The sequence below is a fragment of the Lonchura striata genome, chromosome Z (genome assembly GCF_050655825.1).
Source record: "Lonchura striata isolate lonStrDom1 chromosome Z, ASM5065582v1, whole genome shotgun sequence".
Classification (NCBI taxonomy): Eukaryota; Metazoa; Chordata; class Aves; order Passeriformes; family Estrildidae; genus Lonchura; species Lonchura striata.
In genome coordinates this window covers 47,085,017-47,097,227 of record NC_140740.1, presented here as the reverse complement: position 1 = coordinate 47,097,227, position 12,211 = coordinate 47,085,017, and the positions used below count along the sequence as shown (strand labels likewise).

Sequence of the window (12,211 nt, the reverse complement as noted above, 5' to 3'; positions counted from 1 at the left end):
CACTCCCAGGTTTCTCAAGCCTGTGCTCTGTGCTTGGTTGTTCATCTCCAGCAGACGGAGCAATAACAGTGATTTAACACCCTCTCGCCATGTGAGGGCTTGCTTCCCTGGGCTTCCCTCCACTGGCAGAGCACGCGTCATCACCAATCCGTGACATCCCACCACCAGGCACAAAACCCACCATCAGCTCCCCCTTCCTGCAGATGTCCATCCTCTTCCCCTGGGTGATGAGTGTGTCTCCCAGGTGACACAGACAATTTTAAGGCTTATCTGGCTCTCAGAGCCTGAAATGCTTGCTGGTTTTTCTCTGTCGATAAGCTGGACATCCCTGCTGTGGTTTGTATGCAGTGATATCCTACTGTGACTGTGGGAGTGAGCTCAGATATCCAAGTCAAGCTTTTCGCAGCAAGCTCTGTGACCTCACAGACTGAACTGTTGCTGTCAAGGCAGCATACTCCTCCTAATTCCCTCCCAGATTCTCTTTTCAAATCCCATTCCCCTCCCAGCTGCATCATGGGCACTGGGCAAGGAAAGTCCCCTGCAGGGTGGTGAGTCCCCAGTACAGGGAGCCTGGTTCCCAGAGGCCATGTGCTGCCAGCAAGAGCTGCAGCCTTTCCTGGGAGCTCTGTGGATGTGATTAGCTGGAGCATTCCAGCCATGGCAGCTACTCTCCTGGGGAACCTTCGTGTCTCTGCGGGGTTATTTTGCTGCAGACAGCCTGTTCCCAGCATCCAGCTGTCTCCACGCTCAGTGCTCTGTTCTCATCATCCAGTGCCTCTGAAGGTGAGGAGCACACTCATCCCAGTGGAGGGCTGTCCCTTTCACTGCAGTGTTTGGGGTGGTTCCACAATCAGCCAGGCACTCTCCTTAAAGTCTCCTTTCCTGGGGAGACAAGCAGCACAGAGTTTGCACACTCGGGCGCACACTCTGGCCGCCCCCTTGTCATGGCTGTGGCACACTCTGGTGACAGGAGGCCAAGCTTGCCTGATGGGACAGTGACCTGATCCTGGGGTGGGATTTTAAAAAATAGGAAATTGTGGGTGCCCAGAAATGCCCACAGAGAAGCCAGAAGCCCTGTAAGCACACCAGAACAGAGGCTAGCTGGACACAGCTGTTTAATGAATGTATCTCAGTATGGATAGGGAGTTGCAACCCACACACCCACGGCCGCCTCCTCGCCATGGCTCTGGCCACATCTCAGACCTGGTATCCGAAATATCCCCATTGGCGCTCTGGCCACATCTCGGACCTGGCATCCAAAATATCCCCATTGGCCTGGCATGCCAGGGTGGTAGAGGAAGATGTCGTGGCACCGGTGTGCCTCCTGGTCTTGCAGTGGGAGAGACCCTGGAGAGGGGAGCTGTGCCCTGGCTGGGGAAAGGGGATGGACTGGAATGATGCCCACAGAGCATCGGGGATGGAGGTGAGGGAGTGACCAGGTTGCTGCAAGTGCACCCCTGGCCTGTGTACATCCTGGGGACTCCTGGCTGAGCCACAGCACACCAGGCAGGGAGAGGCTGAGGGCACTGTGGGAAAGGGATTAGAGGGGCAGGAGCAGCTGCTGGGCCTGCTATGGGACCTGAGCGTCCCAACCCCTGGCATGTCTGGGGCAAGATTTCTGGGCTACCTACTCCTTCATCTGTGGGCTGAGTGCATCTATCTACCTTAGGGCTGCCAACAGGCTCAGTGAACACCCTATCCCTGCAGCTGACACCTGGAGGGGTTCTGGGCTCTGCCTCTCCTCCCACTAGCACTACTGCTCCCAGCGAGGCAAGGCTGCCCACTAGATGTGGTGGATAGAGAGCGAGACTGAACGGGGTTGGTGTGGGACTGGAATGGCAAGCAAATGAAGAGCATCCCTTGGAACCAGGGGTACAGGAGGGGATGAGGGATGCAGGGGAGTGCTGCCTGCAAAATCAGAGGTGTAGGGGGGGTCCCCCTACATCTGACTTTTCCCTCCTATCCTTCTGATACTTTCTGTTACCAGTGCTCCTTCCTACACCATCGCTGTTGGCATTAAATAGTTGGTTGCCAGCAGGGAAGGGTTGAGCCATGCCAGGAAACGGCCTCTTCCAGCCATGAGCTGTGCATGCAAGAATGGACCTACTGGGCTCCAACCCCTATTGAAGTAGGGCAGGGATGTGAAAGACCCCAAAGGGAGTCAGCCACATCCCCCAAAGGTCCACCATGCTGATGAGCTGAGACACTGCTTGCCACACACCTGTGGGTGCTGCCTGTGGCATGCAGAGGCTCAGCTGTGCTGCCCCATGATACTGTGGGAGGCTGGGGACACACGGGTGCTCTGGGTTCTGCTGTCACCCCACAGGTCCCTGGGTTCTGTGGGGATGGGGATCATGGGGGCAGCATGTTCCCTGCCCCTTGTGCCCCATGGTGACCCTGGGCACGGGACCCTTGCCCGCCATGGTCCCTGCAGGTGGTGGGAAACAGTGGGGACACGCCCTGCCCTGCCTGGGGACACGCCCTGCCCCGCCCTGCTTCCCCCACCAATCAGAGACCCGAGAGCCGTCCCCACTCCCTCAGCCCAGAGCCCGGCGCCCATCCTTTCACAGCCAATCCAAGGGGCAGGCGGGGCACAAGCCAGCATGGCCGCTCCCCACCACTTGGCGCCTGGCAGTGCCTGCAGGGGAGGGCGGGGCAGGTCCCCATGGCGGGCACCGCGCCCTCGAGGCGCGGCCGGCGCTAGGCGAGGGGCTGCAGGTGCAGGGCTGCGCTGTTGGGGCGTGCGGCCAGGATGTAGGCAACGTTCTCCCGCAGGAATCCAGGCCAGTCGATGCTCCTGCCGGCAGATGTGGGCTCATTGGACATCCTGGCAACAGTGCTCCCCCAGGGTCTCCCCCAAAATGGGGGAGTCCACCATCTCCCTAACCATCCCTGCCTCACCTGGTCTCCTCCTGCTTTGTGGCTGGCAGGATCTTCTCCGGGCTCTTGCTGTTCCTGCTGCTGGCAGGGCTTCCCTCTGATATGGGCCCCACATGGCTGATGCTGTGGCAGGAAGGAAGATGCTCTTCATCCCGGCTCCTCCCGCCCCAAATGGTGGTGGTGGGGGAAGAGGGTGCACAGGGCTGAGGGGCCATGGAGGGGGAGGTGGTGGGAAGCAGGGGCAACCCTTTGTGTTTGCTGAGCCTCTTTGGTATGTGTTGGGACTGTGCTGGGAGTCCCAGCTGGGATAACACCCCTACACCAGTGTGGGCATCCCCTCACCTGACATTGCAGGACAGCATCTCCTTTTGGTGCTTGCGGAACCAGGTGTGCCGGGCCTGGCGGCACTCACTCTCCGCAATGATGCCATCATGGTCCTGGTCCAGGGCCAGGAAGGCTGTCCGTGCCCGCTCCCGCTCCTTGGCTGTCAGCAGCCGTAGAAGGGCATTCTGGGGGTCAGAGAAGTGAAGCTGGACCACTCATTCGGTGGGAACCTCCCTCTTTATATTCCCAGAGCTCTAAGGGTCTTCACCCTGAGTGCCATGGCCAGGAGTGCTGGCCATGGGAGTCAGCCCCAGGTGCCACAGCCAATGATGTCAGCTGTAGGAGCCACCTTTGGGTGCTGGACCCAGGTGCCACTGCCACAGCTGCTGACCATGGTAGCCAACCCTGTGTGCTGTGACCAGGTGTGACAGCCATGGGAGCAAGCCCTGGATGCCACAACTATACCTGCGGCCGTATTTTCTGCAGCAGCTGGATGGACTCGTGGGAGAGGAAGTCCTGCCACTCAATGTGCCCCTTCTTGTCGGGGTCCAGGGCGTTGAACTGCAGGGCTGCCTGCTCCTCCTGTGCCTCGGGCATGGTCCGCTCAAACTGCTGCTTGTGCACTTGGTGTTTGTAGTGCAGGAAGTCATCTAGGGTCAGGCAGCTCTCTGCAGGAGACAGATTGGCTGTGCTGTGCCCAAGAAGAAGTGGGGACCCACCTCCCCAGCTGTTTCCTGCAGCCATCTGGGACCTGACGCATGAAGGGTACACACCTGGAATGATCTTGCAGTTCCTCAGGGTCTCCATCAGGCTGTACATCTCTTCCTCTGTCAGCAACAGATTAAGGTTGTCCTGGAGTGGGGAGCAGAGAAGAGCTATGAGGCAAAGACATGGGGTGAGGGAGCACACCTCTTTATGGCAGCACCGGGATCCTTGAAGGTGAGTGGGGGAGGACACCCAGTGCTGTGTCACCCAAGGGTGCTGCAATGGGATGGCTCCATGCCCCTAGGCTTTGGCCATTCCAGCTCTGCTACAGCATCTCATGTGCCCACAGTGTCACATCCTGGACCAAGGTCCTGGGGAGCTGGCTGCAGGGATGGGGAGGTGGCAAAGGGCCGTTGTCCCCTGTGTCTGGTGACCCCGTCAGGCCAAGGTGGATGGTGGGAACTGGAGAGCAGCACATCCCCCATTGACACAGAGCAGGCTGTGAGGAGAGACCCTGCTCATGTCCATGTGGGGCATAGTTCCCTGGGGGGCACCCAGCAGCAGCCTGGTGTCCCCTAGCCCAGGCACTCACGCAGTAGTAACAGCTCCAGCCCGTCTCGGTGTGTGCCGTCTCTGTCACCTCCACGACGCTGTCCTTCTGCAGGTATCCCATGCGGCGCAGGCAGCCGTCATGGTACACCCGGTGGCAGATGCGGCAGGGGAAGAGGCTCTCGGCTGTCCACACCTCGCAGATCTCACACATCTCATCATTCAAGATCTGGGGAGGGAGGGATGGGCAGATGCTCAGCAGAGCAGTATGGGCAGGGGCTTGGCTTCTCGATCTCGGTGGTGCTTTGCAGGTGGGGGTGGATGTTGAGGGTCAGAGAGGACGGGAAGATGGGAATGTGTGGGGTTGTTGTAATGGACATGACGGGTCAAGTTAGAGGAGGGTGGGTGTGTTTGTGGGGATGAATGGTGGGTGGATGGGTCTGCCTATAGGGTTGGTGGGGCTGTGGAGTTGTAGGTTTTCTGCAGCGTGTTACATGTGGGTTGCTGGACTGTAGAGTTGTACATTGGGTGGTCTTTAAGGTTGTAAATGTTGATGGATAAGCTGTAAGGTTTTCTACACATTTCCATTTCCACTTCCAAAGAGATACTAACCTGGGTATACTATCTAGGTACCCTGGGTAATTTAGGCTCAGGATGTGGTTGGACACTGGAATAGGCCCCCCAGGGCAGTGGTCACAGCACCAAGCCTGGACAATGCTCTCAGGCACATGGTGTAATTCTTGGGGTGTCCTGTGCATAGCCAGGAGTTGGACTTCAATGATCTTTGTGGGTCTCTTCCAGCTCAAGATATTCCATGTCTGTATGGTGCTATATAAGGCTGTAGGTGGGCTGGGGTGTAGGCTTCTTGTGTGGGTGGCTGTATGGGTAAGGTTGTGGGTGTGGAGGGATGGGTTGTAGGATTGAGGGCATGGGTGGATAAACTGTTGGGTTGTAGATGGGCAGGGATGTAGGGCTGCAGGTATGGAGGGATGGCTTGAGTTGCAAGCTGGTTTACTGTAGGTGGACAAACATGTAGATCAAATTGTCCTTTCTTCCCCAGACCTGGAACTGCCTATGCCCAGCAGTGACTTCTGCTTTTCAAGACACCCCAGGGTGCCTCCAGGGCACATCTGAACAGTTGCAACCCCCTCCCAGTGTGTCACCTCCACCTGCCCATCCTGGCCACTGGCACCGTACCGCACTGAGCCACCTCTGTAGGGCTTTGCAAGACTGTCACTGGCTGGCAGACCCTCAGGTGTTTGTACAGCCCTGTGCACCTCCAGCCCTGTCCCCATCCCTCCCACTGTCTCTAAGGTTCCATCAGCTCACCTGCTCCCTCTGCTCCAGGCTGATGTCCGGGGACTCATCATCGTGGAGCTCCCTCTTGGGCCGGATGAAGGCTGGTGGTGTGAACCTGTTGGCCCGATCGAACTCCTCTGGCTCCACGCCCCGGCCATCCCGCAGCCGCTCCCAGGCTGCCTTGCTGGCACTGCTCTCCTCCGGCTGGGAAGGTCCTGCCAAGGCTTCCTCCTCTCCCTCTTGCACCTCCTGCTCCAGTGTCCCCTGGCGTGCAGTCCCCGCCTCCGCCCGACGCCGTGTCGATGGCTGCTCCCGCAGCCCATCCTTGAAGGCTGACACGGCCAAGCTGACCTTCTGCACCCTCTCCACTGTCTGCCTCCTGGACATCAGCACCCCCATGGCTCTGCGGTGGGAAGGAAGGTGCTATGTCCCTGACCCTCAAAAAGGTATCCTGGTGGTTTTCCCCCAGTTGCATGAGGGGCAGCTCAGGGCAGGGAGAAATGGGGTCTTTGTGAGAAATGGACATTGGGATCATGGTGGTGGCTGTGGGGAGATGGATTCCTGGCCATGGAGGGTCTGAGTGGGTGGGGGGAGTGGGACAGAAGTCAGAGAGATGGACTGGGGGTGCCTCCCCAACCCTTGCCCTATAGACTCCAGCTTAACAAGAAGCACATCCAGGCCTTTTCCATGCCAAATCAGTAAAACCCAGAGAGAATAGGACTAGCTGTAACCCTTCTCCTTATGTGCATCTCATTTCTGCCATGAAGACAGTCTCTGTGGCCAGTCAAGAGTGAAAGATGTCCTCCCTGCAGCTCTGCCCAGGACTAGGTCATGGCAGGTCTGGTGCTGACCCTTCAACTTCCTTAAATTCCTCTTCACTCAGCTGCCTCTTGCACTCACATGTTTGTGTGTGTGCTGCTGCTGTGATCATTGGGCACCCAAGGAGCCATGTGGGGAGGCTGGGCCAGCCGTAGGAGGAGTGTGAGGCTGCAGGAGGGAAGGGGAGCAATGTATGGGACAGGGGCCCATGGGTCCCAAGAAGGATGTTTAGCTTCAGTGCCAGGGGAAGATCACAAAGTGGGGAGGCCAACAGCAACAGCATTAACAAGTTGGACTCTCTCACTGGGTGTGAGCTGAAGCTGAGAAGCGGAATTTCTCCTCTGGAATTGTGGGGCACAGCATCACGCCACATAGGTCCAAGGGCTTCCCTTGTGCCATGCTGGGCTTGCAGTATGGAAGATGCTGCTCTGGGCAGTGGTAGAATCACCGTCTCTGGAAATGTTTAAAAACAGCATAGACATGGCACATACAGATGTGGTTTAACGGTGGCCTTGGCAGTGTTGGGTTAATGGTTGGAGTTGATGATCTTAGAGGTCTTTTCCAGCCTTAATTATTCTCTAATTCTATGCTGCAGTAAAGAGGCACTTCCAGCTGGTGCCCAGGGACTGGGACGCGAAGCAGGGAGATTGGAGCAGCAATCTCCAGCCCTGCCAGCTTTGGCAGGGGAGTCCCCAGGTAGCGGGATAATTAGCAGCACGCGTGCACGCCACCGGGATCTCACTGCCTGCGGGAGGACTCGACACCGCGGGCACTGCTGTGGCAGGGAGCCTGGTCAGGGTAATTACAGGTACCCCGCAGCAGCAGGGCCGAGCGGAGCGGAGCAGAGTATGCTGGCAGGCGGCAAACACCACTGCGTGCACACGCATGTGATTTCCCAGCCTCTCCCCACCACCATGGAACCATCTGCCTGCAGATTCCCACGCACTGAGCCGGGTGTGCAACACGTGTGGGCCCCGTCCTGTGCGTGGGGGTCCCAGCAGCGGGCGCGTGTGTGGGCTGGGGTATTTGCACCTGTTGGCCACAGTGCCTGGCTCGGAGCTGGTGCCTGGCATTCTTCAGCTCTCGGGGCTTTGCAAAGGTGGGAGCGGGGCAGAGCTGGAGGCACACATCCAAGTCACAGCAACAGCATCTCTGCGGCTGTGCCAGTGGGAAGGAAAACACCTGGGTGTTTCTACCTCCTCGCCGTGCCACCACCCTCTGCCTGGCTGGCTCAGGATCACATCTGCCGTGGTCAGGATCAGCTCTGCTGCTGGGCAGCATTGCAGCTCTGCCTGCGAGCGAGAGAGTCGGAGAAGTCACAGGGAAATCCCCCCAAGATCTGCCTTTGTAGGTCCCTGCACCACTGAGTGTTGACCAGATCCAGGCCTACTCCTGCCCAGGGTTTGGGTAGAAGTGGGGAGGAGAGGGTCCAGAGGGCTAGGCTCACAGAGAAGAGTGAAAAGATTTGTGTGGCTCACAGTACGCCACTCCCCTTGGTACCCACACTGATGCTCCTCATCTCAGCATGCCAGCAGCTTCCCCCACAATGCTGCTGAGCCCTGGGTGCCCCAACCCTCGCCATCCTGCACTGGAGTGGGATAGCCTGGGCAAATAGAAGGGTGGCTGGTGAGTGGACTTGCTGTATTCCCCCCAAATCTGGTTCTCCTGTGTGTTCATAGTCACCCACCTGCACTGAACTGCTGCTGCAAGATCCCAGCCCACCTCCTTGTTTCCTGTCCTCCCCAAAGGCTACCCTGAGTGCCTTCTGCCACCGACTACTGTGTGTCTGGAGCCTGGACAGTGTCACTTCTATCATGACTTGTGTCTATTCTCAGCTCTGCTGATCCCCCTGCCCCTGTTAGTGCTGCACAGCCGGACCCTGCCTGCACATCCAGGGCTGAATGGCTTCACCTTGAACTCAGTCTCCAGACTCCACTGCCTTTCCACAGGCCTCATTGCTCCCCAGATACCCCAAACTTGCTCTGCACAGTCCAGACCCCTTTTTGCCCCTGCCCTATGCCCTACCTGACCGGGCTTTGTGGGGTGGGACTTAACCCTCACATAGAACCTGGGATGACTTGGAGTCCTGCCAGACTTCGGGAGTTCCCCTTCTCCTGGGGAGGGAGGACCAGGGGCAGTTTTGCCTCACAGCAGCCCAGAAACCTGAGCAGCCCCTGTGTCCCCACATGTCCTTGGGGGAAGATGTCTCCAGTGCTATTTGTGTCCACCTCCTGAGGCAAAAAGAACCACCACCTGTCTCATCGTGACCTAAGAGGTGTGAGGGCCTCGACCTTGCTGCCAGGCTGCACCATGGGGCTATTTTTAGGTCGCCCCCACAGAGGAGCTAAATCTGGGCACAGGCAGGAGCTGCCTGCAAACACCCGGCTCCACTGAGCCCTGCCAGCACCGGGGGCTGTCACAGTGTGTGGTGGGAATATTTCAAACCCCTTCCCTTCCCTTGCCCCCAGCCCCCTGCAGCCCTGCCCTGATCCTTGGGCAACACCCATTCCTCTCACTCTTCTCTTTTGGATTTGCTCCTTACTGCTTCATTCCTGCAGCAAAACACTGAACCGGAAAGCATTTCTTCCTCTTAGTACCCATGGACACATCTTTCCCAGCTTCGTGCTCCTCTCTGCATGGGGGAAACTGAGGCATGGAAGCAAGGCTGGTGCAGCTGGAGTGAGAATTAAGCCTGTGTTAGGTGCCAATGGGGAGAGAGCTGGTGGCTAGCACAGAGGCACCCCGGGAGAAGGAAACAGGGCAGAGCATCCAGATGCAAACAGAGCCAGTGGTCCCTGCATGGCTGCAAAATCTCTCTCGCATGGCAGAGCACACATGGTTTGTGCTGGGGTTATGGGGTGCCAGGTTAGTGGTGGGTGGTGGTGGCGGGTGACACACAGGAGGGTGTAGCGTGATGCAGCTGGGGCAGTGCGGTGGCCGGGAGTGCAGGACAGATGTGTCGGGGAGCAGCACGGGGGATGTGTTTGTTAGGACTGGATGTGTTGCAGGGTGGATGAGGTGTGAGAGGTGGATGTGTTTTGGGGTGAACGTGCTACGGCGTGGCTGGCAGTGCGGGGCAGGTGTTACGGCCCATGGAGGGTGTTGCAGAGGCTGTGGGCATGGGGTGGGTGGTGGCTTTGGGTGCAGGGATGTTGCAGTAGCTGTGGGAGTGGGGTGGTGTCTGTGGCAGCTGGAGGTGTGGGTTGAGTGCTTCTTGGAGGCTGTGGGTGCAGGGTGAGCTGTTGTGGTGTGCAGTGGTGGCCTGGGGAGATGGGGGTGTGGGGCTTCAGGGTCTGTAGGACTGACTGTTACCTGCCCCACAGTGTGTCCTCAGTGAAAGGCCCTCCCAGCAAATGAAGGATCTGTGGGTGCTTGGGATGGTGCACCCTTGAGCAGGGTCCACGGCACCCACTCTCAGGGGTGTGTGTGGAGCAGAACCCCCTCATGTGCCAGAGCAGGCTCCCCAATTGGGGCGGGGAAGGATGGCCCTGGTCCCCACAGGCTGCAAGGAGGGCAGGCCTCCTCTCTGCCCTCACCAGGCTACTGGGTCTTTTGCCCTGGGGTGCTGTGCCTTACTTTGAGCAGCATTAGGGAACCTGGGGGCAGCGGGATGGGGTACCAACAGGGAAGGGAACCCTGGGATCTCAGAGCCCATGGCAGTCTGGTCCCAGGTCTTGGTCTGAAGGGCATGAAGCAGGGCTGAGAGGAGCTGCCATGAATCTACCATGACTCTTGCACAGGTCTGCACATCCTGCCAGTTGCTGCCTGCCTGGAGTGAGGGGGACAAGGCTGCGAAGGCAGCAGGCTCTGATTAGGGGACATCGCATTCCACCTCCTTGAGCTGGCTGCAGATGGCCACGGGGGTCTGGTAGCATCATCTTGTCCCCTCTCTTGGACAGATAGCACATGCCAGAACTGTGGCAGTGCTGACACTGGTGCTGTGAGATGATCTATTTGCCATGGGGCAGAGGGGTCCATGGCTGATGGTCCCTCCCACCCTCTGCAGGGCTGTGGGAGTCCAGTGGGGATACTGGGCAGGGTAGTGCTCTGTCCCAGTCCTGGGGACACCAAGCCAGTGGCTGTTCTCCCTGCTGGATCAGGTTGCCCATCCTGCCGCGCTATGACAGATTTTATAGGTGTGTCGCACTCTTTCAGCTCTCAGAGGGGGATGAAAATGCCGTGACAGCAGAGTCCCTTCCTCTGCAGCAGACACAGCTCTTGCCCAGCTCTGCGCTTCTCCTTCTCTTCTCCCTCCCCAGCGCCTCTCCCCAATACCCACATGAAAACCCCGATGCCAGGGCAGGACCCTCTCACCCCATCCTCCTCCCCACTCCCAGGCATCTCATCCCAGGAGCTCTAGTCTCTGGCACCACAATCCCGGGGGCAGTGGGGGAACCCACTGAAGGGTGACACAGTGTGTGGACAGCCCATGCTACGCACCCAGAAAAGCACCTACAATGTCAACACCCCCCCCCCACCCCCCCACCCCCCCCCCCCCCCCCACTTACCAGGATCAGGGTCGGTCTGGGAACACGAGCCCTAGACAGCAGTCCACACGTTGTCCATCACCGCTGCTTCTAGCCACGAGCCCCTCTCCGCCCGCGGGTGCTCACTGCATGCCGTGCCCCGTGTGCAAATCCCTGTCAGGGGATGGAGCGGCGAGGGTGGTACCCGGGAAGCCAGAGCCCTGCACTTGCTGCCGAAGGATGCAGGAGGCAGCGAGATGCTGGGAGCGGATGCCTGTGTCTAGCGCGCACACACGCGCGCGCGCACACACACACACACACACACACACACACACACACTCGCTCTCTCTCGCTCTCTCAGAGGAAGCAGGGAGCTTGTGACTGGGGCTGAGCAGATGCAGCCTGGTTTGCTGTCCCTGTACCAATTGCTGCCTGAGTCGTGTTAAAAAGCTCTCTGAGAAACGAAGATTTTTTTTAACTGGGCTGACGTTTGCTGGAAGATACCAATAAAAGCTTTCCCTGCATCTCCTTTGGCCCCCTGGGTTGAACCGCCTTTCTCAGAAAAAACCTAAAGGATTACAGTGGTGGGATTGCATCCAAGGATGAGCAAAGGTCTCATCTGGCCTCACTGTGGGGTCTTCCCCAGACCAGTGCCTCACTCACAGGCTACCTGCACCTGCACCTGCTTTAACCCAATGCCTGCTGGTCAGTGTTGCAGGCAGGCTGTCCTTCCCACACTATGGTGCAGCAGGGGCATGGTGGCTGCTGGCTATATGCAGCCCTGTGTGCCCAGTTCAATGCAAGTCCTGGGGTTTTTGTTCTTCTAGTCCCCAGGATTTGATATATTACCTGGGGGGACACAACAGGGCTGCAGCAGGGCTGGGGGCTCACAGGGGGTTTGAAGGAGGTGATAGGGCAGGAGAGAGGATGCTGGTGGGGAGAAAAAGGCACAGTTCTAATGCAGCACCACTGAGGCACAGTATCTGGTCCACATGCATCCCCAGCTGCTCCACATCAGCTTGGTGGAGATGGTCACTCAGCCCCCTTACACCTTACTGGAAGGAGGTGCCACTGGTGAGGGGCTGCACTTTCCCCTTCAGGAACAGAGGTCTACATGGGGATGATTTAGGGTGAAACAGACTCTGAGCTCTCCTAGGAGCAGTTTCCAT

At 58.4% G+C, this 12,211-nt stretch overlaps 1 protein-coding gene across 2 annotated transcripts; it reads right to left on the bottom strand.

The window, feature by feature from the left end:
• Nucleotides 1-1,098: 1,098 nt before the first annotated feature.
• On the bottom strand, nt 1,099-11,465 carry PHF24 (PHD finger protein 24). Of its 2 annotated transcripts, none has more exons than XM_085567132.1 (8): nt 11,085-11,465; nt 5,788-6,160; nt 4,502-4,687; nt 3,978-4,056; nt 3,670-3,872; nt 3,223-3,389; nt 2,903-3,003; nt 1,099-2,801 (listed from the first exon to the last, which is right to left on the bottom strand). In XM_085567132.1, exons 2-8 carry the CDS (start codon nt 6,154-6,156, stop codon nt 2,701-2,703), a joined length of 1,206 nt encoding a protein of 401 aa, XP_085423258.1. In that variant the 5' UTR covers nt 6,157-6,160; nt 11,085-11,465; the 3' UTR covers nt 1,099-2,700. The 2 variants fall into 2 exon arrangements, with proteins under 2 accessions (XP_085423258.1, XP_021410269.2); XM_021554594.4 differs by having other exon boundaries at nt 1,099-2,797; nt 2,902-3,003; nt 11,085-11,463.
• Nucleotides 11,466-12,211: the final 746 nt, after the last annotated feature.